Source organism: Salmo salar, chromosome 20 (assembly GCF_965601325.2).
Source record: "Salmo salar chromosome 20, fSalSal1, whole genome shotgun sequence".
Lineage (NCBI taxonomy): Eukaryota > Metazoa > Chordata > Actinopteri > Salmoniformes > Salmonidae > Salmo > Salmo salar.
The window spans coordinates 70,487,595-70,510,298 of record NC_138310.1 but is presented as its reverse complement, the minus strand read 5'-3'; the positions used below and the strand labels follow the sequence as shown (position 1 = coordinate 70,510,298).

Below are 22,704 nucleotides of genomic sequence, written 5' to 3'. Positions count from 1 at the left end.
TATTGGACTCAATCACCTGTTTATTACCTCCCCTATATTTGTCAGTTCCCTATCTCTGTTCCCCGCTGCTGCATTGATTGTTGTTTGTCGTTGTGTATCCGTGTGCTGACGCTGTTTTTGGTCTTTGTCTGTTTTTGCTCTTTGTCTGTTCCTAATTCAATGTCAACTCCCCATACCTGCTTCTCGACTCCAGCATCGCTCTTGCGAGTATACCATAGAGAGGTGCATGCAGCGTGCATTCGGAGAGGGAACAAAAATCTAAACTTCGGACCCACTTGTGTTGGAGCACACCAAAGGTCCTTTCTACATCCACACAGTCTACGGAAGAGAAGAGTAGCTGGTCACGGGTCAGCAGATCGTTAAACTGATACATCAGTCATTCAGCCTATTCATTTTCATCAGGAAACAACTCGAAGTGTAGCTACGTGTTAAATCAATCTGTGCATTTTAACGAGATTGTCACGACTTCCACCAAAGTCGGCTCCCCTCCTTGTTCGGGCGGCGTTCGGCGGTCGACGTCACCGACCTTCTAGCCATCGCTGCTCCATTTTTCATTGTTCCATTTGTTTTGTCTTGTTCCCCGCACACCTGGTTTACATTCCCTAATCACACTGCATATATATATTCCTCTGGTCACCCCATGTCTTTGTGTAGAATTGTTTTGTTATGTGTTTAGTGTTACGCGCCAGACTGGTTTCCCCGGGTATCGTGTTTTGACCCGTAGTATGTTTATTGTCATACATTTGCATTATTGTGAGTGTTTTCGCGCTTATTCACTTTTGCCATTGGCTGGAGGTTTTTTAACGCAGTTGCGTCTGTCTTTTGTGCTTCTTCCAAATAAATTGCGCCTGATCACAACTCTCTGCTCTCCTGCACCTGACTTCTTACCAGTAGCGTACAACCTTGACAGAGATAATGAATATACAGATATATATTGAGGTTACTAAGGAAACACATCCAGAGCTCTCTTCAGCTCTTGCGAAGGCTAGGTTGAGTATGATGCAAAGTATTATAGGCTACCTGTGTCTGTCATCCACATCAGAACACTACGAGACAAACAGGTATGATCATTTTCTTTTGCTACTGCAAAAAAAGAGTTTAACACACTGCCAGTGTTTTATAACCCCCATTGCACAAGTGAGCTGGGCATCCTGAAGATGCAAGACACTAATAATAAATAAAATCAAAGCAGGTAGGCCTATGCCTACAGTTACAGTAGCTGGTCTAGTCTGGCATGCTGTGTACTACACTTGATTAGGCCTACTTACCTTTTGTTGAAATTAAGGATTATTCAACGTTCTCTCCAAAAGCAGTAGGCTATATATTAACTAAACTCTTTGTTTGCATTTATCTTAGGCTGTCTGCTGATTTTGAAAATATAAAATGACATTTTTGATGTGTGTTTAGGTATTTGCAGAAATGAAAATGCATTGTTCCCATGGCCACCCAAGGTCTTGGATTGATTGGCACTGGCTTAGGACAGGCGATCATGACTGAGGCCATGACATTGGTGCCACATAGCCTTAATGCTTCCTACCCTGCATACATGATGTGTCACTACCCTCAGGCCTTTACCCCGCCCCCATGAGCCCCGGAGTCCCACTACCCTCAGGCCTCTACCCTGCCCCCATGATTCCCGGAGTCCCACTACCCCCAGGCTTTGTGCCCCCTCAGGCTCTTGTGATGATTCCTGCCCTTCTCAGACCACTAGCCTGCCCTCCAGGATTGGAATACCTGACTCAGATCGACTAGCTTCTCGACCACCAGAAAGTTAATCTGGCTGAAGTGGTTCTGGACTGGTAAGTGAATAATAACTACATTGTAAAGAACAGTGTCGGGCAGCAAGTGTTTGCTGTAGAAGAGGAGAACGACTGCTGCACTCTACAGTTCTGCGGCCCCGGCCTTACCTTTCACCCTTCACATCCAGGACAACCTGGGATAGGAAGCAATGACCGTGATAGACCCTTTGAGGTGCGACTCCTGCTGCTTCCTCTGCTGCCTGCAAGAGCTGGAGGTGCAGAATCCCTCTGGTAAACCCCCAAAGGGTATGTGGTGCAGAACTGGCACCCTTTCTACACTAAACTCGCCATGCAGATTGAGAGGAGTCACTGGATGAGAAAACGTGGTGGGGAAGATCAGTAAGAAATGGGTTGGAATGCTGCAGGAAGTTGTCAAGATGCAGATTACTTTGTAATATCCTTCCCTGTGGAACTGGAAGTGAAGATGAAGGCTGAGTTGCTGGGAGCCTGCTTCCTCATCGACTTCATGAAAAAGAAATAACTTAATATCCCAAATTGACTTTTACTCACACACTTTCTACTCTTAATGGACTATGAGAACTCTTGGGTGGGAAATAAATCAATGAGAATATTAATGGGGGATTTACTGACAATTTTTTCCTATCCTCTCTGTAATGTTTTTGTGCATACTGAAAGTGTTTTTTTATGTATAATCTATCATAGGTGCACCTTCTAGGTAGGCTACAGTAATACAATTGATTAATTAAAATAAATGTACATAGCTGCAGACATTAGAATGCACATCATTTCAGTACCATGGACAGCGTGATGACAATAGCAGTGTTATACAATTTTTTTATACCAAAGTTATTGCCAGACTTCTAAAACAAAGCCCTCAATAGAAAATGCCAATAGGTACACAACATTGTTACTTTTTAGACTTTGGAGGAGATTTTCATTGAGCAAAAGAATTGTGCAATCAGGACCCAAACCTCGTTATAGTCTTCCAGCGTGATTTAATTATAAACCTTTCTATGTGCGTTATAAGGACCCGATTAATTAGAGTTTAGTAAACTGAGCAATACACATAAATAGTCACAGATTTATAACGCATGATTGTTGTACAAGAAAGGTTGCTTCGGTAAAGTTACAAATTCTGTCAGGTACCAAATTCTCTACTCTGTGTGGTGCAAGGTGATGTCTCAAAGCCGTTGCAGAGTCTAGTGGAGTGACAAACTACCTTAGGTGTGTAGAAGGGCCTGGGGAGAGGCCACTGCTAAGGACCATAGGTAAGAGGGGTCTCAGGGTACATAGGCTCTGGATTCAAGGTTGATGTCCGCACTAAAGACTTTATTTAAAACTCATGATTAAAATTACACACTCTCAGTTAACTACTTATGATTTAGCAAACAAAGGACAACGGAACATAGTAAACCCTCTTTTCAGTGAATTTATGCAGCAAGTAATATCCCAGATTATGTCTTTAACATTCTATTAACTTCACATTTCAACATGCTTTACATTGAGCATAAATGGATGGAACATGGAAGTTGTCAATTCATACAGTTTTTGTCTCATTTTAATCCTGGTGTTGTTCAGTGGGCAGAAAATGTCACTCATAGGGATGGGAATGTGATCCGTCTCCTCTACATTTCTTAAAGTACATGAAGTCGATGAGGAAGCAGGCTCCCAGCATCACCGCCTTCACCTTCACATCCAGGTTCATGGGGAAGGAGATTCCAAAGTTATCTGCATTTGTGAAGGATTCCCTCAGGAATCCAACCCACTGCTTACTGATCTGCCCCACCATCACTGTTTCATCCAGAGACTTCACATCAAAGTTTACATCTGACCAGCATTGACAGACAACACATGCCCCCTGAATCTTAAGCCGGGGCTCTCTCCTCTTGTTCTGCACAGTGAGTTTGGGCAGGTAAGGGTGCCACTCCTGCACCACTTACCCTATGGGGTTACCAGAGGGATTCTGCACCTCCAGCTCTTGCAGGCAGCAGGGGAAGCAGCAGGAGTCGCACCTCAAAGGGCGTATCAGGGTCATCACTTCCTGTCACAGGTTGTCCTGGATGTGAAGGGTGAAAGGTCGGTCGGAGCAGCAGAACTGTAGAGGGCAGGAGTCGTTCTCCTCTGCTACAGCAAATACTTGCTGCCCGACACTGTTCATTACAATGTAGTTATCATTCATCTCCCAGTCCAGAACCACTTCAGCCAGATTAACTTTCTGATGGACAAGGAGCTGGTCAATCTGAGTCAGGCATTCCAATTATGGAGGGCAACTTAGTGGTCTAAGAAAGGCAGGCATCATCACAGGAGCCTGAGGGGGAACAAAGCCTGGGGGTAGAGAGACAGCATTATGGCCAGCCACCTCCACGGAGTAAACGGGTGCCTGGGGTATCTGTCCTGAGGAAATGTCAATCCATCCTTGAGTGACCATATGGAACAAGACACTTCCACTATTGAAACTCGACCTACCATCAAACATACAAAATACAAAAATTAGTTTCCAGCTATAATGATGACATCATGATCAGCATGAACATTTACTAGACAATTTAGGTAATTGTTGTCCAAAATTCAGCTTCAGCTTGTTTCAAACTCCTTTGTGAGTCTACAGAATCTAAGGGTCCTCTCTTTCATGTAGGTCAAGTTACAGCATGACACAAACAACTATTCCCCTTAGCAACACTGTCTTACCAGAAATGGGGTAACAGTCTGGCCTACTATTTATTAAAGTTTGTTATAACTTACCTTATAGTTTATGACTCTACCATGAATAATGTTTTCACTTTCCAGGCATGCAGTTGATGCAGCAGCCAAACATAGAGGCAAACAGTTCACTGCGCATGAGCGAAGGTGTGGTGTGAATTTCCACTACTGGTAAACCAACACCACAGTGGCGGCCAGTGCTATAAGCAAAATAATCAACTGCATAGGGCCCACCTCAATGGCCAGGGGCACCCCACAAACTGTGAAGGGGTCCCTAAACAGGATCCTGCTTAGGGACCCCAAAAAGCTATGGCCAGTGATAAAAGTAGGCCTATTGGTAAGCTGGTACGAAATGGTGCTTAATAGTGCTTGTTTGAATGAATCCCAGATAAACAAACCAGTCACTCCTAGATTATTTACTGTGTATGTATTAATACTTTACCCACAAAATATAAAATGCAACCGCAAACAACAGAAATCTATCATCATAGAGTGATAATGTAATCTTTCATAAGTGGTACATCCTGTGTCCAACTTGCAATAAACACAACTGGCCAGCAGGAATCACTATTCGATATATTTTCAGTGATGTTGCATGCGTGCTGTAACCAGTCATCTAGCTAATCATATACAGTCAACGCAGCTGCTTTCTAGTGCGAGCAGCACCCATCAATATAGCTCCCTCCGATTCGAACGCACCAGTGTCAACCCACCGACACAGAGCAGAGGAAGAACACGCACAAACGGTGAGTCATCCATCATTTCATGAATATGTTAGAATATCTCAAAATGATTCGATGCACCAATTTGAGCTAAACATTGAAAGCAGAATGGCTTCGCTAGATAGCTATAGATAGAGGTCTCTCAGAAATCCCAAAATATTTTCACAGGGATGTAGCAGTTAGCTAGCCTAGTTGATAGGCTACACCAGAATTAATGTGGGCGAAGAACAGAGGCTTGGGCTGCCAGCTAATCGTGCAAGCTTACTAAAGGCATATTGGTAGTTTCAAAATATCACTTTTCTCAATGAAGTCTTGTAGCCAGGGCTTTTCTGTGACAGCCAGATTTAGAGGAAATTACTCTACAGTTATAGTTAACAATGGCCTGTAAAACATTATAATTCCCAATGTGACATCAGCTAGCTGGCTAGCTAGTATGAGTAGCTTTCTGGCTTTTTGTCCTCCCTGTCCATTGAGTGAATGGGGAACGATGAAACCTTAGTCGCTAGCGTAGTGGAGCGAGCGTGCCTACTATTTCAGCTGCATTTCATTGTTGTAACAAAAAGCCTTGATGTAAGTGGCAAAATGATGTGCCCATAGCATCCATGCGGTGTTGGAAAAAAAAGTGTAAACATTTGTAGCAACAAGGAAGCTTGGCTATAACCACGAAAGTGTATGACATTTTTCAGCTCAAAATTAAGCTGTTAGGGAGCGTCATGCAACTATGATTCAATGGCATATTTTTTGCTCACAGAATGCCAAATAGTGAGCTATATGTAACTATACCATTATTAAACATCTATTTCCATCAATACATCTTCTTATTAATTCACTTTCTTTATGCTAGCTTACTTAGGCCACTATAAGGTTTTGCTATCTCCTGGAAAAAGGGTGATGAATGTGAAGTGTTGTACTTGCCAGTATATTTTTTAACTGTGCATGTGGTGGTAGCTGCCAAGACCTATTATGCAGGATATTCACGTAGATAGGGTATTTCCATCATACTAGTTGTCAGATGGTCTGTTTCTCCCACAAGGAGGACAATTTGATATATTGTTTATTTTTCTGTCTATTATTCTCTTACTGATCGTTTATAGCTAGTCCTGAAAACACCTTGCTTCCTGTTTTTTTGGGGGCAAGAATCTGGCCCCTTGTTGATGAAGCTTGTTTAGATGTAGGGGTCTCCTGCTGCTGGGAACTCTGGGAACTTCAGACAGAACTGGAACTTTGACACCAAAGTTCCACCCAGTGACGACCAGAGTGGACTGTGTGGATTCTGACCCATGTTGAGCGCCCCCATCCGTCACTGGAACAACAGTTAGGGTAAACCATTAGTTCACCTTCAATGTCTTCTATCACTCAGGTAGAGGAGGTAGGTATAAGCCTATTTGGGTGTTTGGCTTACATTGAACGTGATTTACACATATGAAATGGAGACTGCAATATAGCTTAGGCCTAGAGTACATAATTTGGGTTTGAAGCCTTAGGTTGTTTGGGATTCCGTGCAATGCTACCCCATGTAGAGGGGAGTCCGAGTAGCTCCTCTGAGGCAGAAAAATAGTAATAAAACACAGATTTTGGGAATGTGCTCCTGCCTGCTTTCTGCAGTATGTTGAGAGTGTCTCTTTGGCAAAAAGATCTTCCTTGATGTTTGAGGTTTTGGCAAATGCAGCTCTAATGGAGGCTAGGAATGTTGTCTCTTTTGCCAAGATCACTTAAACTGTTGCTTGGTTGTGATGTGTGTGATATTTTTTCCATGTTCACTTTATCGGCTAGTGCTTTGTGTGGCATGGTAAGGGTCTGTTGCAAAGTGTTAAGTCGTGGGTCACTCTATCTATAGTCCTACTCAAAAGGCTTTGAAAGATGTTTGGTTACGAGAAATAAAGATGGTGTTTATTAAATGCACAATTTTATTTTCTGTGACAAATTCCTCACTCGTCCTCTGCAATGGAAGTGATATATTGTGTCAGATCTAATTAAGCAATAAGGCACGAGGGGGTGTGGTATATGGCCAATATACCACGGCTAAGTGCTGTTCATAGGCACAGCTCTTAGCCATGATATGTCGGCCATATATCACAAACCCCAGAGGTGAGTTATTGCTATTATAAACTGGTTACCAATGTAATTAGAGCAGTAAAAATAATTTTTTGGTCATACCTGTGGTATACGGTCTGTTATACCACGGCTGTCAGCCAATCAGCATTCAGGGCTCAAACCACCCAGTTTATAATTGTATTTATGAAACATAATGAGCGCTGTTTCTCATTCTGTCATGCCAGATGTGAAGATTGACTGAAGGTGTTTTTTCTCTCCCACAGGGCATTTGAACTAGTGGCAGCTTAACCCCTTTTTGGAGGTTACGAAAGACTGGACCAACCCCCCTAAAAAACTGGACCTCTGCCTCTGTATGGAAAAATCCCCCTTGCCTGAGAAAACAGGAGCCAAACCGGTAGGACTCACTGTGTTGAGCAACACAGCAGGCACACCACCATGTTCAGTCTGATCAAAAAGGAGAAGGATGGAGGGAAGAAGGAGAAGGATAAGAAGGACAAGAAGGAGAGGATGTCTGCGGCGGAGCTGCGCAGCCTGGAGGAGATGAGCATGAGGCGTGGCTTCTTCAACCTCAAGAGAGAGTCCAAGCGGGATTCCAAGAACAAGCTGGAGATCTCCAACCCCATCCCCATCAAGGTGGCCAGCAGCCACGAGCTCAGCCTCACTGACATCGAGTCAGACGGCCTGAGCAACCGCAGTAGCATGGTGCTGGACGCAGATGGCCTGAGCGCTGCCAGCTCCACCGACGACCTGAAGGGCGAGGGGGGCGGCGGTCTGGACAAGGACCGGGGCTCGGTGCGAGACCGCGTGGCCCACTTCGGCTCAATTGCCAAGCACAACTCCTCTCAGGTCATGAAGCGCTTCTCCTTCTCCCAGAGGAGCAAAGAGGAGAGCCCTTCGGAGACCTCCACGCTCTCGGGACAGAACTCAGCCGCTCCGTCCCCGCAGGTGGAGAACAAGGTGTTCGACCCACAGAGTAAGCACAGCCTCCAGCAGCAGAAGCTGGGGGTGGGGGTCGGGGTGGGGGTCGGGCCAGCACCTTGGCCAGTGCCGGTCAAGAAGGCTCGCATCCCTGAGGTGGTGGACAAGACCTTCCCTGCTGACCTGAGGCTCCCAGCCGTCATCCCTCCACAGTCTCCGGAGCCGCGGGAGCTGGAGCTCCAGCGCCGCAACACGGGTGACTTCGGCTTCTCCCTGCGCCGCACCACCATGTTGGACCGCGGAGCCGACGGAGGGGTCTACCGGAGGGTGGTGCACTTCGCAGAGCCCGGGGCCGGCACTAAGGACCTGGCCCTGGGGCTGGTGCCGGGAGACCGTCTGGTGGAGATCAACGGGGGAAACGTGGAGAACAAGACCAGGGATGAGATTGTGGAGATGATCCGTCAGTCTGGGGACACGGTGAGGCTGAAGGTACAGCCCATCCTGGAGCTGAGTGAGCTGAGCCGCTGCTGGCTGAGGAACACAGACGGCCAGCGCCGGGAGGCCCAAGATGTAAGTTACCCCAAATCACTCCTCTACTTATCACCTAGATAGACATTCTATTCAGACCTACAACTTCTAGAGAGGCAACCCACGGGCTGGTTTGGCTCTTCTATACTGTAGGGGTGAATTGGACCCAACCCTCCCAACATATCACACTCGTTGGTGTGGGTGTGTGGAAAGTCAGTGTTGTTAAATGGTGGAGTGAGTCATCAATGCCAATGTTTCATGTTTTAGCATGATGGGTGTTGTAACTCTGGAACTGTCTGATGGTGATCACTGTTGCTAACAAACAACCACATTTCCCTCCCACTTCCCACACAACTCGTTTACACAGGTGCCCTAACCTATGGAGTGGCCCAGACACTTAAGTCTCTCATTGTTTCTACAGCGCACTTCAATCCATGTCCAGTTTGGTTTTTGTATGAACTAACAGAAAACTCTGAGTAAAACAACTATTACAGAACATATATGTTCTGTTGGGAAAAGTTAGTGACGAACTTACCACAGCTCTGACGGATTGAAGCAGTTTTTATGAGACTCTTCTTGCCATGTTTCTTCCTCTCTTTATATACCTTCTGTAATGTTTAGGTTTCAGCCATGCTTTCTTGTGGGTGTCTGGGCTTGATGTAGAACTGTCACCTTGATGTGTGCAGCCCAGCCCCAGACGTTGAAGGGCAACATGGAGTGGTGGACGGAGTCGACTTCTGGCCGGACCACCCGGTTGATATCAAATGGAAGCTGTTGTGGCTAATCTTGTATTTTATGCTCTGCTTGTTGGTTTTATCAGATAAGAAGGGCGTTCTGCCCGTGTTTGAGCTTCTGTGAGGGTAGATACGTAAGCAAGTGTGTGTACGTGTGTGTCCTTCAAACACTGTGTCTGCATGCTGATGTAAGTAGAAAGTGTATCTGTGTGAACAGGCTACTGTTCAGGAACTGCTGTCCAGTTCAGAGTTCAGACAGAGGAAGTGTTGTCGAGGCAAACAACTCCAGCTGTGTGTGTGTGTGTGTGTGACTGTGTGTGTGTGTGTGTGTGTGTGTGTGTGTGTGTGTGTGTGTGTGTGTGTGACTGTGAGTGTGAGTGTGTGTGTGTGTGTGACTGTGAGTGTGAGTGTGTGTGTGTGTGTGTGGGGGGGTTGGATAAGACTTCTTTAGTCACGTTAGGGTTAGAAAGGATGGGCCACACCTTCTTCTTGCTAACTTGCAACATTTGGAATTGAAATCCGTTTGTGATGATATCCGTTTATTACACTGCTATAAAAAGTGTTTGTTTGTGTTCACCGTGTCCTGTAATCACTCAAGAACAGCAGACAATGTATCATGTTTGTTCAGTCATCTGCTAATAGTTATACTGCTGCATAAGTTATGTATCAATATTTTTATTTTTTTTGTACTTTTGAAAATGATATTCCTATCCAAGAATTTTCCAACAGCTAGACCTAACCGCAGTGCTCTGAGCCAAGTCCTTGTTTGTAATCTTGTGGACTGGATGTTTGTGATGTTGGTTAGTTAGATGGTTATGTTACTGTTCCAGTACAATAGTGGATTGTTGTGCAGTGGTGAAAAGGGTGTGTTTTGGATTGTGTGTGTGTGTGTGTGTGTGTGTGTGTGTGTGTGTGTGTGTGTGTGTGTGTGCAATTATGTGTGTGTCTGTATACTTGCAAGTGTGTGTGTAGTGTGGTAGGCCTTGTCCCTGATTAGGTGGCAGACAGTGGTCTGATTGTGGTCAGGGTCAGGGAGTGTTATAATTCTTGAAGGATACTCTGTGCCTAAAAACTAGGTTTACAAAATGGTCACACATACACTACCAATTCATGGCCATTTTTGTTGTCACCCAACACCACACTGCTCCTCTTGATTTTTGTATCTGACCTTCAGCCTGGAATAATTGGCTCTTTGAAGCTTAAGGGCATGAAATGGGTCAGTCTTAATGCATAGGTGAAAAGCCTACACTCTAAGAAAAAAGGGTTCTAAAAAGGTTCTTCGGTTGTCCCCATAGGAGAACCCTTAGTTGTTCTTTAGTCTAGTTTGTGAAAGGACATGGAATTGCAAGGCACAAGCTTGTCTTAGCACATTTGTCTGAGCTACACAGAGAAGACATGGCCGGCTACTGAGAAATTTGGAGAGACTTGAAAAACACTGGGGAAATGATCCGTTCCCCCAAAATGTGCTTTTCTCACAAATGGGTGACATGGTAGCACTGCAGAACCTCTCCCACTCCCCCACCCCTTCTTTCTGTCTCACTCTGGAATTTTCGGCATTGTTCTATTTTGGAATTTACCAATAAACAAAGAAGGACTTGCTTTGCTGTGCTGTTCAGTTTGAGGCCAGCCTCCCCCTTTGTACTTTTCCTGGCTGTGCGCCTCCCTTCCTGTGTAGTGTAGGCTAACCCACTGCTGTCTCCCAGAGCAGAAACAGGGAGAGTAGATCAGAATCAGATCCCAGACACTGACTGACTTCCACTGCTGTGAGAGGGTTAGAGTCTCAATCTGACAGATCATGATGATGCAGTCAACACCCTGAGAAGTGTGCTTTGGAGTAGGGCTGGGATGGCCATGGACCGCACAATACGATATTAGCAAGATACTTAGGTGCCGATACGATTTGTATTGCTTTTTAGTTTTGTTTATTTGATCATTTAAAACAAGGTGCACTTGATTAAGAATCATCAAGGATAAACACAAAGTTTACGACTTTCATGATAGCATTTGGCAAGTTTGGCATACAGTGCATTGTGAAAGTATTCAGACACCTTCACTTTTTCCACATTTTGTTACATTACAGCTTTATTATAAAATGTATTAAATAGTTTTTTCCCCTCATCAATCTACAAACAATACACCATAATGACAAAGCAAAAACAGGTTTTTAGAAATTTTAGTAAAGAAGGCCAGCATCCCGGAGTCGCCTCTTCACTGTTGATGTTGAGACTGGTGTTTTGCAGGTACTATTTAATGAAGCTGCCAGTTGAGGACTTGTGAGGCGTAAGTTTCTCAAACTAGACACTCTAATGTACTTGTCCTCTTCCTCAGTTGTGCACCGGGGCCTCCCACTCCTCTTTCTATTCTGGTTAGAGCCCGTTTGCACTGTTCTGTGAAGGGAGTAGTACATAGCGTTGTATGAAATCTTCCGTTTCTTGGCAATTTCTCGCATGGAATAGCCTTCAATTCTCAGAACAAGAATAGACTGACGAGTTTCAGAAGAAAGTACTTTGTTTCTGGCCATTTTGAGCCTGTAATCGAACCCACAAATACTGATGCTCCAGATACTCAACTAGTCTAAAGAAGGCCAGTTTTATTGCTTCTTTAATCACAACAACAGTTTTCAGCTGTGCTAACATAATTGCAAAAGGGTTTTCTAATGACCAATTAGCCTTTAAAATGATCAACTTGGATTAGCTAACACAACGTGCCATTGGAACACAGGAGTGATGGTTGCTGATAATGGTCCTCTGTACGCCTATGTAGATATTCCATATAAAATCTGCCGTTTCCAGCTACAATAGTCATTTACAACATTAACAATGTCTACACTGTATTTCTGATCAATTTTATGTTATTTTAATGGATAAAAATGTGCTTTTCTTTCATAAACAAGGACATTTCTAAGTGACCCCAAACCTTTGAACGGTAGTGTATAATTTGTAGATATCGATACTTGGGAGTCCCCCAATCACTACGTTGGAGCTGTTAAGACTAAATTAATTTAGTGACTTCTTAGTTTTCTGCAATCAACCCTGCTCCGTTCCTGTCCCACACTCCTGCCAGCACTCTCCCTCTCCTCTCTCTTCTTCCAGCTGATGCCCACTCTACAATACTGAGTCTTTGTTATCGCTTGTCATGTAGCTCTATCACGTAGCGAGCAGTCCTGTCCCCTAAGGGGGGTAGGGAAGCCAATTTTGAGCTTTTTGTTTGTGTCCCTCAATTGGCTGAGATTCAAGGGCCCTTGTGACACAAAGTCCTAATGAAAGGCTAATCTGCCCCAGCAAGCCGTGTTCTGGCCACATGTTGTTCTCTGGAGTTTTTGGGAGAAAAATAAAGAATGTCTTTTCTTGCAGAGACGGAGAGTGACTCTGGGACTGTGGGCCCTCCCTCCCTGGGCCCTGGAGTTGGTTTCTTCGGAAAAGCCCCTTTGAGTCACAGTGTGGATAAGATAGTTGTTTTTTAACTAAGTGGCTGAGTGCTCTGTTTCCATCACGCAAACAGGAAAAGAGGGCTTGTTCCTTACTGATTTATATGTTCCAGTCTCACTAAGCAGCAGGCCAGCTCTCCATCCCTTTGTCTTCTAAAACAAACATCAACAGCTTGTATGGTTGGGCCATCCGTTCAAATGAAGGAGAACCAACAGAACGGTCATTTCTCAGTTCAACAAAGGCTGTAATGGAGGCACACTTCACAGGGACACAAGCAGCTGCTCTACTCTCATCTCCAGATTTATAAGCACTCTGAAACGGCTTCCAGACCCATGGTAGATAGACATTCAATGCAGAGTCTGTTTCATAAACAACTAAAAGTTCATGAAGAAACATCCAGTGTGCAGAGCAGACACCTCAGCCATATGGATGAAAGACTGTTGTCAAGCCTAGAGTAGGGAACATGGGCTTGTACCACAGCTGTCCCAATTACCGTAGGGACACTACATGGACGTATGCGCAATATTTAATTAGTTGAAAGTCACAGAGAGAAAGAAGTCATTCCAGTACTTGTGCTGTTTAGGAAGTGTACTGTAACTGTATAGAGAAATCTCCCCTGGAGGCTACTGTGACCCTTACGGTATGACCCTCTATCCTCCATCCTCTTGGAGCAGGGGGGTCGGTCGGGCGCTAGGGTTGAGTAGGGGCTGAGTGTGTGGAGCAGGGGGTCGGTCGGGCGCTAGGGTTGAGTAGGGGCTGAGTGTGTGGAGCAGGGGGTCGGTCGGGCGCTAGGGTTGAGTAGGGGCTGAGTGTGTGGAGCAGGGGGTCGGTCGGGCGCTAGGGTTGAGTAGGGGCTGAGTGTGTGGAGCAGGGGGTCGGTCGGGCGCTAGGGTTGAGTAGGGGCTGAGTGTGTGGAGCAGGGGGTCGGTCGGGCGCTAGGGTTGAGTAGGGGCTGAGTGTGTGGAGCAGGGGGTCGGTCGGGCGCTAGGGTTGAGTAGGGGCTGAGTGTGTGGAGCAGGGGGGTCGGTCGGGCGCTAGGGTTGAGTAGGGGCTGAGTGTGTGGAGCAGGGGGTCGGTCGGGCGCTAGGGTTGAGTAGGGGCTGAGTGTGTGGAGCAGGGGGTCGGTCGGGCGCTAGGGTTGAGTAGGGGCTGAGTGTGTGGAGCAGGGGGTCGGTCGGGCGCTAGGGTTGAGTAGGGGCTGAGTGTGTGGAGCAGGGGGTCGGTCGGGCGCTAGGGTTGAGTAGGGGCTGAGTGTGTGGAGCAGGGGGTCGGTCGGGCGCTAGGGTTGAGTAGGGGCTGAGTGTGTGGAGCAGGGGGTCGGTCGGGCGCTAGGGTTGAGTAGGGGCTGAGTGTGTGGAGCAGGGGGTCGGTCGGGCGCTAGGGTTGAGTAGGGGCTGAGTGTGTGGAGCAGGGGGGTCGGTCGGGCGCTAGGGTTGAGTAGGGGCTGAGTGTGTGGAGCAGGGGGTCGGTCGGGCGCTAGGGTTGAGTAGGGGCTGAGTGTGTGGAGCAGGGGGTCGGTCGGGCGCTAGGGTTGAGTAGGGGCTGAGTGTGTGGAGCAGGGGGTCGGTCGGGCGCTAGGGTTGAGTAGGGGCTGAGTGTGTGGAGCAGGGGGTCGGTCGGGCGCTAGGGTTGAGTAGGGGCTGAGTGTGTGGAGCAGGGGGTCGGTCGGGCGCTAGGGTTGAGTAGGGGCTGAGTGTGTGGAGCAGGGGGTCGGTCGGGCGCTAGGGTTGAGTAGGGGCTGAGTGTGTGGAGCAGGGGGTCGGTCGGGCGCTAGGGTTGAGTAGGGGCTGAGTGTGTGGAGCAGGGGGTCGGTCGGGCGCTAGGGTTGAGTAGGGGCTGAGTGTGTGGAGCAGGGGGTCGGTCGGGCGCTAGGGTTGAGTAGGGGCTGAGTGTGTGGAGCAGGGGGTCGGTCGGGCGCTAGGGTTGAGTAGGGGCTGAGTGTGTGGAGCAGGGGGTCGGTCGGGCGCTAGGGTTGAGTAGGGGCTGAGTGTGTGGAGCAGGGGGTCGGTCGGGCGCTAGGGTTGAGTAGGGGCTGAGTGTGTGGAGCAGGGGGTCGGTCGGGCGCTAGGGTTGAGTAGGGGCTGAGTGTGTGGAGCAGGGGGGTCGGTCGGGCGCTAGGGTTGAGTAGGGGCTGAGTGTGTGGGTGTTTTTCTATTTTTAAAGTTTCCCAACATTTTTTACGTCCAACTTTCCTTGGCAGAGAACGACTTGTTGAAATTCTCCTCTTCCATTGCTCAGGAATGTGAGGAGGTCAGGAGGCTGCAGGGGAGTATGCTCTCACACACACACACACACACACACACACACACACACACACACACACACACACACACACACACACACACACACACACACACCACACACACACACACACACACACACACACACACACACACACACACACACACACACACAAATGGTGATTTACCAGTGCCCCAGATAGACAGGAAGCTCCCAGTCAGTGGCTCATGTAGACAGGATATCCTGCAAGGAGCACCAAGATGGGGAGAAGGGATAAAGCATTGCGGTTCACAGGAACAAACAAGATACTTAGGTCTATTTTGACCCTGGATAAGGCTGAGGAGGGTCCACCCAGACAATGGGCCCACACAGGAGTGTGTGAATGCATAGGATTTAATTCTAAACTTAGGCAAAATACAGCAGGTTGATTAACTTGTTTGAGGCTGCCAGTTTGTAGGACTTTTAGAAACAGGATTCCTCCTCCCATGATGGACAGCTCTCTTGGCCTCAGCTGCCCATTTCTCTTAAACAGGCCTTTTTGCGCTCCCTGAGCTTCTTTCAGAGCTTAACCCAAGTCATCCTGAATTTACTGTACCTGGATCCATGTCAAACCTGAGCAATATCGCACGCCATGCCACGCCACGCCACCCCACCCCACGCCATGCCACCCCACGCCATGCCACCCCACGCCATGCCACGCCATGCCATGCCACGCCACGCCACGCCACGCCATGCCACGCCACGCCAGCATCCTGACATGTAGCCTACATCTGCTCCTGCTCCTCTCTCTCTCCTGCCTCCTCAGCAGATACCTCTGAAAACTCTGCACACGCAAAAAACCCTCAGCAATCCCAACCAAGCCCAGCTGGGGTCATTTCAGTCCAAGGTCCAACCCCAACCAAGCCCAGCTGGGGTCATTTCAGTCCACGGTCCAACCCCAACCAAGCCCAGCTGGGGTCATTTCAGTCCACGGTCCAACCCCAACCAAACCCAGCTGGGGTCATTTCAGTCCATGGTCCAACCCCAACCAAACCCAGCTGGGGTCATTTCAGTCCACGGTCCAACCCCAACCAAGCCCAGATGGGGTCATTTCAGTCCACGGTCCAACCCCAACCAAACCCAGCTGGGGTCATTTCAGTCCAAGGTCCAACCCCAAACAAGCCCAGCTGGGGTCATTTCAGTCCACGGTCCAACCCCAACCAAGCCCAGCTGGGGTCATTTCAGTCCACGGTTCAACCCCAACCAAGCCCAGCTGGGGTCATTTCAGTCCACGGTTCAACCCCAACCAAGCCCAGCTGGGGTCATTTCAGTCCACGGTCCAACCCCAACCAAGCCCAGCTGGGGTCATTTCAGTCCACGGTTCAACCCCAACCAAGCCCAGCTGGGGTCATTTCAGTCCACGGTTCAACCCCAACCAAGCCCAGCTGGGGTCATTTCAGTCCACGGTCCAACCCCAACCAAGCCCAGCTGGGGTCATTTCAGTCCACGGTCCAACCCCAACCAAGCCCAGCTGGGGTCATTTCAGTCCACGGTCCAACCCCAACCAAGCCCAGCTGGGGTCATTTCAGTCCAAGGTCCAAAGTGGATAAGGGATTTTTTTCCCATATGTTATTAAATGTATTAGTCAATTGTTTATGTCTGGGTTTTATGATGCACATTAGTTTAATAGCTCTTCATGGCTGCCGTTTCCTCTCCTCCTCTCCAGTCCTTCTAGATGTTTTGTGACTGTAGAGCAACGTTGTGAGTCAGTATGTTGATGAGGCCCAGTGCCTTTTTAATAGGCCTCTCTGGACTCGGTATAATATTCCCTGTGAGAAGAGTTGTTCTGTGACCTGTCTGGGTGGGCCCCAGGCTAGCTGGCTAGTTCTCTACAGTGGAGGTAGGAGACTGCTGAGGAGAGGAGACTCACTACCTTGTAAAGATACAGCATGGCTTGTTACTGCAGTGGTGCCCACGGAGAGGTTGTCTAGGACTGGGGCTAGTCTCTCCACCCACAGCTGTGTACCAGATGTGGGCAACACACACAAACATACACACATGTGTATACACACTCATGCACGCAATACAAACGTACATATACACACACACTGGCTGAATCTACAGTGCATTCGGAAAGTATTCAGACCCCTTGACTTTTTCCACATTTTGTTACCTTATAGCCTTTTTCTAAAATGGATGAAATAAAAAAAAAGATTTTGTCTTAAAAATAAAAATCAGAACTACCTTATTTACATAATGTCACATCCTGACCATAGTAAGATGTTATTTTCTAATGTAGTGTAGGTCAGGGCGTGACAGGGGGTGTTTTGTGTTTTTCTATGTTTTTGTATTTCTATGTTTAGGTTCTAGTTTTCCTATTTCTATGTTGTTGTTTTCTGGGATGATTTCCAATTAGAGGCAGCTGGTCCTCGTTGTCTCTAATTGGAGATCATACTTAAGTAGGTTTTTTTTTCCCACCTGTGTTTGTGGGTAGGTGTCTTCTGTTTAGTCTTCTGTACCTGACAGAACTGTGCGCCTTCGTTTTCTCTTTGTTATGTTGTCTTTAGTGTTCTGAGTTAAAATACATTTCATCATGAGCACTCAACACGCTGCGCTTTGGTCCCCTCTCTAAGTATTCAGACCCTTTGCTATGAAACTATGAGCTCTGGTGCATCCTGTTTCCATTGATCATCCTTGAGATGTTTCTACAACTTGATTGGAGTCCACCTGTGGTAAATTCAATTGATTGGACATGATTTTTCAAGTCAAGGGGTCTGAATACTTTCCGAATGTGCTCTATGCTGAATACACCTAGAATGCTTATGGGTAATCCCTGGAGAGTCCACAGTCCCCTTTGTTGTCTTATTCTCTGTTGTCCTGGAAAGGCCTTGTTGTTCACAGCACTAGATCCCCAGCCTGAAACAGGACAGCAGAGCATCTCCTCTGTTGTCCTGGAGAGGCCTTGTTGTTCACAGCACTAGATCCCCAGCCTGAAACAGGACAGCAGAGCATCTCCTCTGTTGTCCTGGAGAGGCCTTGTTGTTCACAGCCCTAGATCCCCAGCCTGAAACAGGACAGCAGAGCATCTCCTCTGTTGTCCTGGAGAGGCCTTGTTGTTCACAGCACTAGATCCCCAGCCTGAAACAGGACAGCAGAGCATCTCCTCTGTTGTCCTGGAGAGGCCTTGTTGTTCACAGCCCTAGATCCCCAGCCTGAAACAGGACAGCAGAGCATCTCCTCTGTTGTCCTGGAGAGGCCTTGTTGTTCACAGCCCTAGATCCCCAGCCTGAAACAGGACAGCAGAGCATCTCCTCTGTTGTCCTGGAGAGGCCTTGTTGTTCACAGCCCTAGATCCCCAGCCTGAAACAGGACAGCAGAGCATCTCCTCTGTTCTCCTGGAGAGGCCTTGTTGTTCACAGCCCTAGATCCCCAGCCTGAAACAGGACAGCAGAGCATCTCCTCTGTTGTCCTGGAGAGGCCTTGTTGTTCACAGCCCTAGATCCCCAGCCTGAAACAGGACAGTAGAGCATCTCTGCCATAGGAACAAAACAAAAGCACCTCACTACAGTAACGACTTACTGCCACAAACACTCCCCTGACTAACTAGTGTGTCCCACTCCCACTCCCAGCCCAGCCAGCTCTTCTCTAGCCACGCTGCTGTTTGTGTGCTGTTTGTTGTCAGTGTGAAGTCAGCCGAGCAGAGAGACGGCTTTGCTTGGGAGCGGCCTGGTGTGTTTCTGTGTACTAAACACAGCTCTGGAGGACTGGCCTGCCATGCCACTGACCCGCAACACAAAGCCTTCTGGGAACTTTCTGCCACATTCCACCACGGCCAGTCGGCCATGCTGTGTTGCTCCGCTCTGAGGCTAAAGAACAATACCAGCAACGGTTATTATTTTGTGATTGGGCCCAAAGTTTTTTGTGGAGGGAAGGAGGAGTACAGTGGAGAGAGGGAGGAGTACAGTGGAGAGAGGGAGGAGTACAGTGGAGAGAGGGAGGAGTACAGTGGAGAGAGGGAGGAGTACAGTGGAGAGAGGGAGGAGTATAGTGGAGAGAGGGAGGAGTACAGTGGAGAGGGGAGGAGTACAGTGGAGAGAGGGAGAAGTACAGTGGAGAGAGGGAGGAGTACAGTGGAGAGAGGGAGGAGTATAGTGGAGAGAGGGAGGAGTATAGTGGAGAGAGGGAGGAGTACAGTGGAGAGAGGGAGGAGTACAGTGGAGAGGGGAGGAGTACAGTGGAGAGAGGGAGGAGTACAGTGGAGAGAGGGAGGAGTACAGTGGAGAGAGGGAGGAGTACAGTGGAGAGGGGAGGAGTACAGTGGAGAGAGGGAGGAGTACAGTGGAGAGAGGGAGGAGTATAGTGGAGAGAGGGAGGAGTACAGTGGAGAGAGGGAGGAGTACAGTGGAGAGAGGGAGGAGTACAGTGGAGAGAGGGAGGAGTATAGTGGAGAGAGGGAGGAGTATAGTGGAGAGAGGGAGGAGTATAGTGGAGAGAGGGAGGAGTACAGTGGAGAGAGGGAGGAGTATAGTGGGGAGCTTGTTTAGAAGGAACTGTTGTCTAGTGTTTAACTTCACTAGAGAACAATATGCTCCCAAAGGCCATAGTGATCAATGAGAGAATGCTGAGTGTGTTGCGAAACGTAACAGTTAATGAGTACAGTGCAGATTTATCTTCACCCTGCAGGGATATGTACTTCTTTTTCAGTCCCATCATGCAGGCTGAAGGCCTGCAGTCCCACCCCTAATGTACTACAGCCTTGTTTCAGGTTTTGTTTTGATGATGTTTTCATTGTCACCTCTGGTGGATTCTGTTTAGAAGGAACAACCTAAGCTTCTTTAAAACCTCTACGGGATCGGTGTCCCTATACCGGGACGGTTGTTGCTGACGTGCGCTAATGTGACTAGAATGATGTTGTAAGTAACATCCAACATTCCAGGACATAGACATGTCTGATATGTACAGAAAGCTTAAATTCTTGTTAATCTAACTGCACTGTCCAATTTACAGTAGCTATTACAGTGAAAAATACAGTGCTATTGTTTGAAGGGAGTGCACAACAACAAAACTTTTATCACAGCACTTGGTTTGAAACATTCATCTCTGAAGGTAAATAATGTACTTACATTCAGTAATCTTGCTCTGATTTGTCATCCTGAGGAACCCAGAGATAAAATGTAGCATCGTTTTGTTTGATAAAATCCATTTTTATATTCAAATGTAGGAACTGGGTTCTAAAGTTTGAACCCCTGCTGTATCTGAAAACGGGTGTTTCGGAGGATGCACGGCTCTCGACCTTTGCCTCTCCTGCCTCTCCTGAGTCCATATGAGAGTTGCAGCAATGGGACAAGACTGTAACTACATGTTTTTGTATGTCTTGCGGGCTGGATTGAAGTGCCCAGCGGGCCGTACTTTTCCCCCTCTTGAGTTAACCCCTCAAACACTCGCTAGCTCACTGGCTGTTAGAATTCACAGATTTTTACACATACAGTAGACCTTCTTCATCAAATTGAAACACTCAGTCTGCCTATTTCTGTCTCTAGAAAGGCTGAGGTGATTTGGCTCCATTTGGCTTTATCTTGGTGCACTCCGTGAGTTTCTCTGTTTACGTGAATGTTACAGATTAGTGGCGGGCTGGCAGCAATCTGTGATAAATCAGTAGCGCAAGTGTTCTCTTCTCTCCTCTCATTGGTTATCATCCATTTCAGAGCCTCTCTGTCTGTCTGTCTGTCCGTCTGTCTGTCTGTCTGTCTGTCTGTCTGTCTGTCTGTCTGTCTGTCTGTCTGTCTGTCTGTCTGTCTGTCTGTCTGTCTGTCTGTCTGTCTGTCTGTCTGTCTGTCTGTCTGTCTGTCTGTCTGTCTGTCTGTCTTCTTCCCAGCCCCGTTCCTTTCCATCCCCTTTCCACCCTGTTTCCCTCCCCGTTCCTCCCCCTTTCCTTCGCTTCACCCCTAGTTGTCCTTTCCTTCTTTCTCCCACACCCTGCAACCTCTCTCTCTCTCTCTCTCTCTCTCTCTCTCTCTCCTTCTCCCTCTCCTTGTGTTCTTGGGCTCTTCTTCTCAATCTACAGTAGCTTTCTGTTTTTCCCCCTTTCCCTCTTCCAAACCCCTTCCTCTACACTCCTCCCTCCCTCTCTCTCGCTCTGTCTGCCCCCTTCCTCTCTTTCTTTGGGCTCCGGTATTTCCGGTTGGCTTGGCATCGGTTCTAAACTGTCTGGGAGCCATTTTGGTACATTTTGAATATTTAATATGTACTCTGAAAAACAACAACCTCAGTCAGACCTAGAGGAACCCCTGTAAAATAGTAGAGAAGAGCGCTCTGTAGTGTGGAGAGGTGCCCTAAAGCATGAGTCTGTGTGTGCCCTCGGTTCACTGCCTCTGTAGTGTGGAGAGGTGCCCTAAAGCCTGAGTCTGTGTGCCCTCGGTTCACTGCCTCTGTAGTGTGGAGAGGTGCCCTAAAGCATGAGTCTGTGTGTGCCCTCGGTTCCCTGCCTCTGTAGTGTGGAGAGGTGCCCTAAAGCATGAGTCTGTGTGTGCCCTCGGTTCACTGCCTCTGTAGTGTGGAGAGAGGCCCTAAAGCATGAGTCTGTGTGTGCCCTCGGTTCACTGCCTCTGTAGTGTGGAGAGGTGCCCTAAAGCATGAGTCTGTGTGCCCTCGGTTCACTGCCTCTGTAGTGTGGAGAGGTGCCCTAAAGCATGAGTCTGTGTGTGCCCTCGGTTCCCTGCCTCTGTAGTGTGGAGAGGTGCCCTAAAGCATGAGTCTGTGTGTGCCCTCGGTTCACTGCCTCTGTAGTGTGGAGAGGTGCCCTAAAGCCTGAGTCTGTGTGCCCTCGGTTCACTGCCTCTGTAGTGTGGAGAGGTGCCCTAAAGCCTGAGTCTGTGTGCCCTCGGTTCACTGCCTCTGTAGTGTGGAGAGGTGCCCTAAAGCATGAGTCTGTGTGTGCCCTCGGTTCCCTGCCTCTGTAGTGTGGAGAGAGGCCCTAAAGCATGAGTCTGTGTGTGCCCTCGGTTCACTGCCTCTGTAGTGTGGAGAGGTGCCCTAAAGCATGAGTCTGTGTGTGCCCTCGGTTCACTGCCTCTGTAGTGTGGAGAGGTGCCCTAAAGCATGAGTCTGTGTGTGCCCTCGGTTCACTGCCTCTGTAGTGTGGAGAGGTGCCCTAAAGCATGAGTCTGTGTGTGCCCTCGGTTCACTGCCTCTGTAGTGCGGAGAGGTGCCCTAAAGCATGAGTCTGTGTGCCCTCGGTTCCCTGCCTCTGTAGTGTGGAGAGGTGCCCTAAAGCATGAGTCTGTGTGCCCTCGGTTCCCTGCCTCTGTAGTGTGGAGAGGTGCCCTAAAGCATGAGTCTGTGTGTGCCCTCGGTTCACTGCCTCTGTAGTGTGGAGAGGTGCCCTAAAGCATGAGTCTGTGTGTGCCCTCGGTTCACTGCCTCTGTAGTGTGGAGAGGTGCCCTAAAGCCTGAGTCTGTGTGTGCCCTCGGTTCACTGCCTCTGTAGTGTGGAGAGGTGCCCTAAAGCATGAGTCTGTGTGCCCTCGGTTCACTGCCTCTGTAGTGTGGAGAGGTGCCCTAAAGCATGAGTCTGTGTGTGCCCTCGGTTCACTGGCTGGCTTTGAAATAGATTACAATGACAGAATGGATGCACACGGTC

At 48.1% G+C, this 22,704-nt stretch overlaps 1 protein-coding gene and 2 pseudogenes across 4 annotated transcripts in view; 2 read left to right on the top strand and 1 right to left on the bottom strand.

Moving 5' to 3' along the window:
• The first annotated feature begins 1,584 nt into the window (after positions 1 to 1,584).
• On the top strand, positions 1,585 to 2,280 carry LOC106581242 (phospholipid scramblase 2 pseudogene; annotated as a pseudogene).
• A 788-nt stretch (positions 2,281 to 3,068) lies between these two features.
• LOC106581248 (phospholipid scramblase 1 pseudogene) lies at positions 3,069 to 9,907 on the bottom strand (annotated as a pseudogene). The gene is made up of 2 exons (XR_014381912.1): positions 9,219 to 9,907; positions 3,069 to 4,222 (listed from the first exon to the last, which is right to left on the bottom strand). The product of XR_014381912.1 is annotated as a phospholipid scramblase 1 pseudogene (transcript).
• Positions 5,083 to 22,704, top strand: part of LOC106581247 (unconventional myosin-XVIIIa) — a 169,473-nt gene continuing 151,851 nt past the window's right edge. For all 3 annotated transcript variants that reach the window (XM_082966707.1, XM_082966704.1, XM_082966702.1), the window contains exons 1-2: positions 5,083 to 5,206; positions 7,501 to 8,725. In XM_082966707.1, coding sequence (XP_082822833.1) covers positions 7,673 to 8,725 — 1,053 coding nt within the window. In that variant the 5' untranslated portion in view covers positions 5,083 to 5,206; positions 7,501 to 7,672. The remainder of the gene's footprint in view (positions 5,207 to 7,500; positions 8,726 to 22,704) is intronic.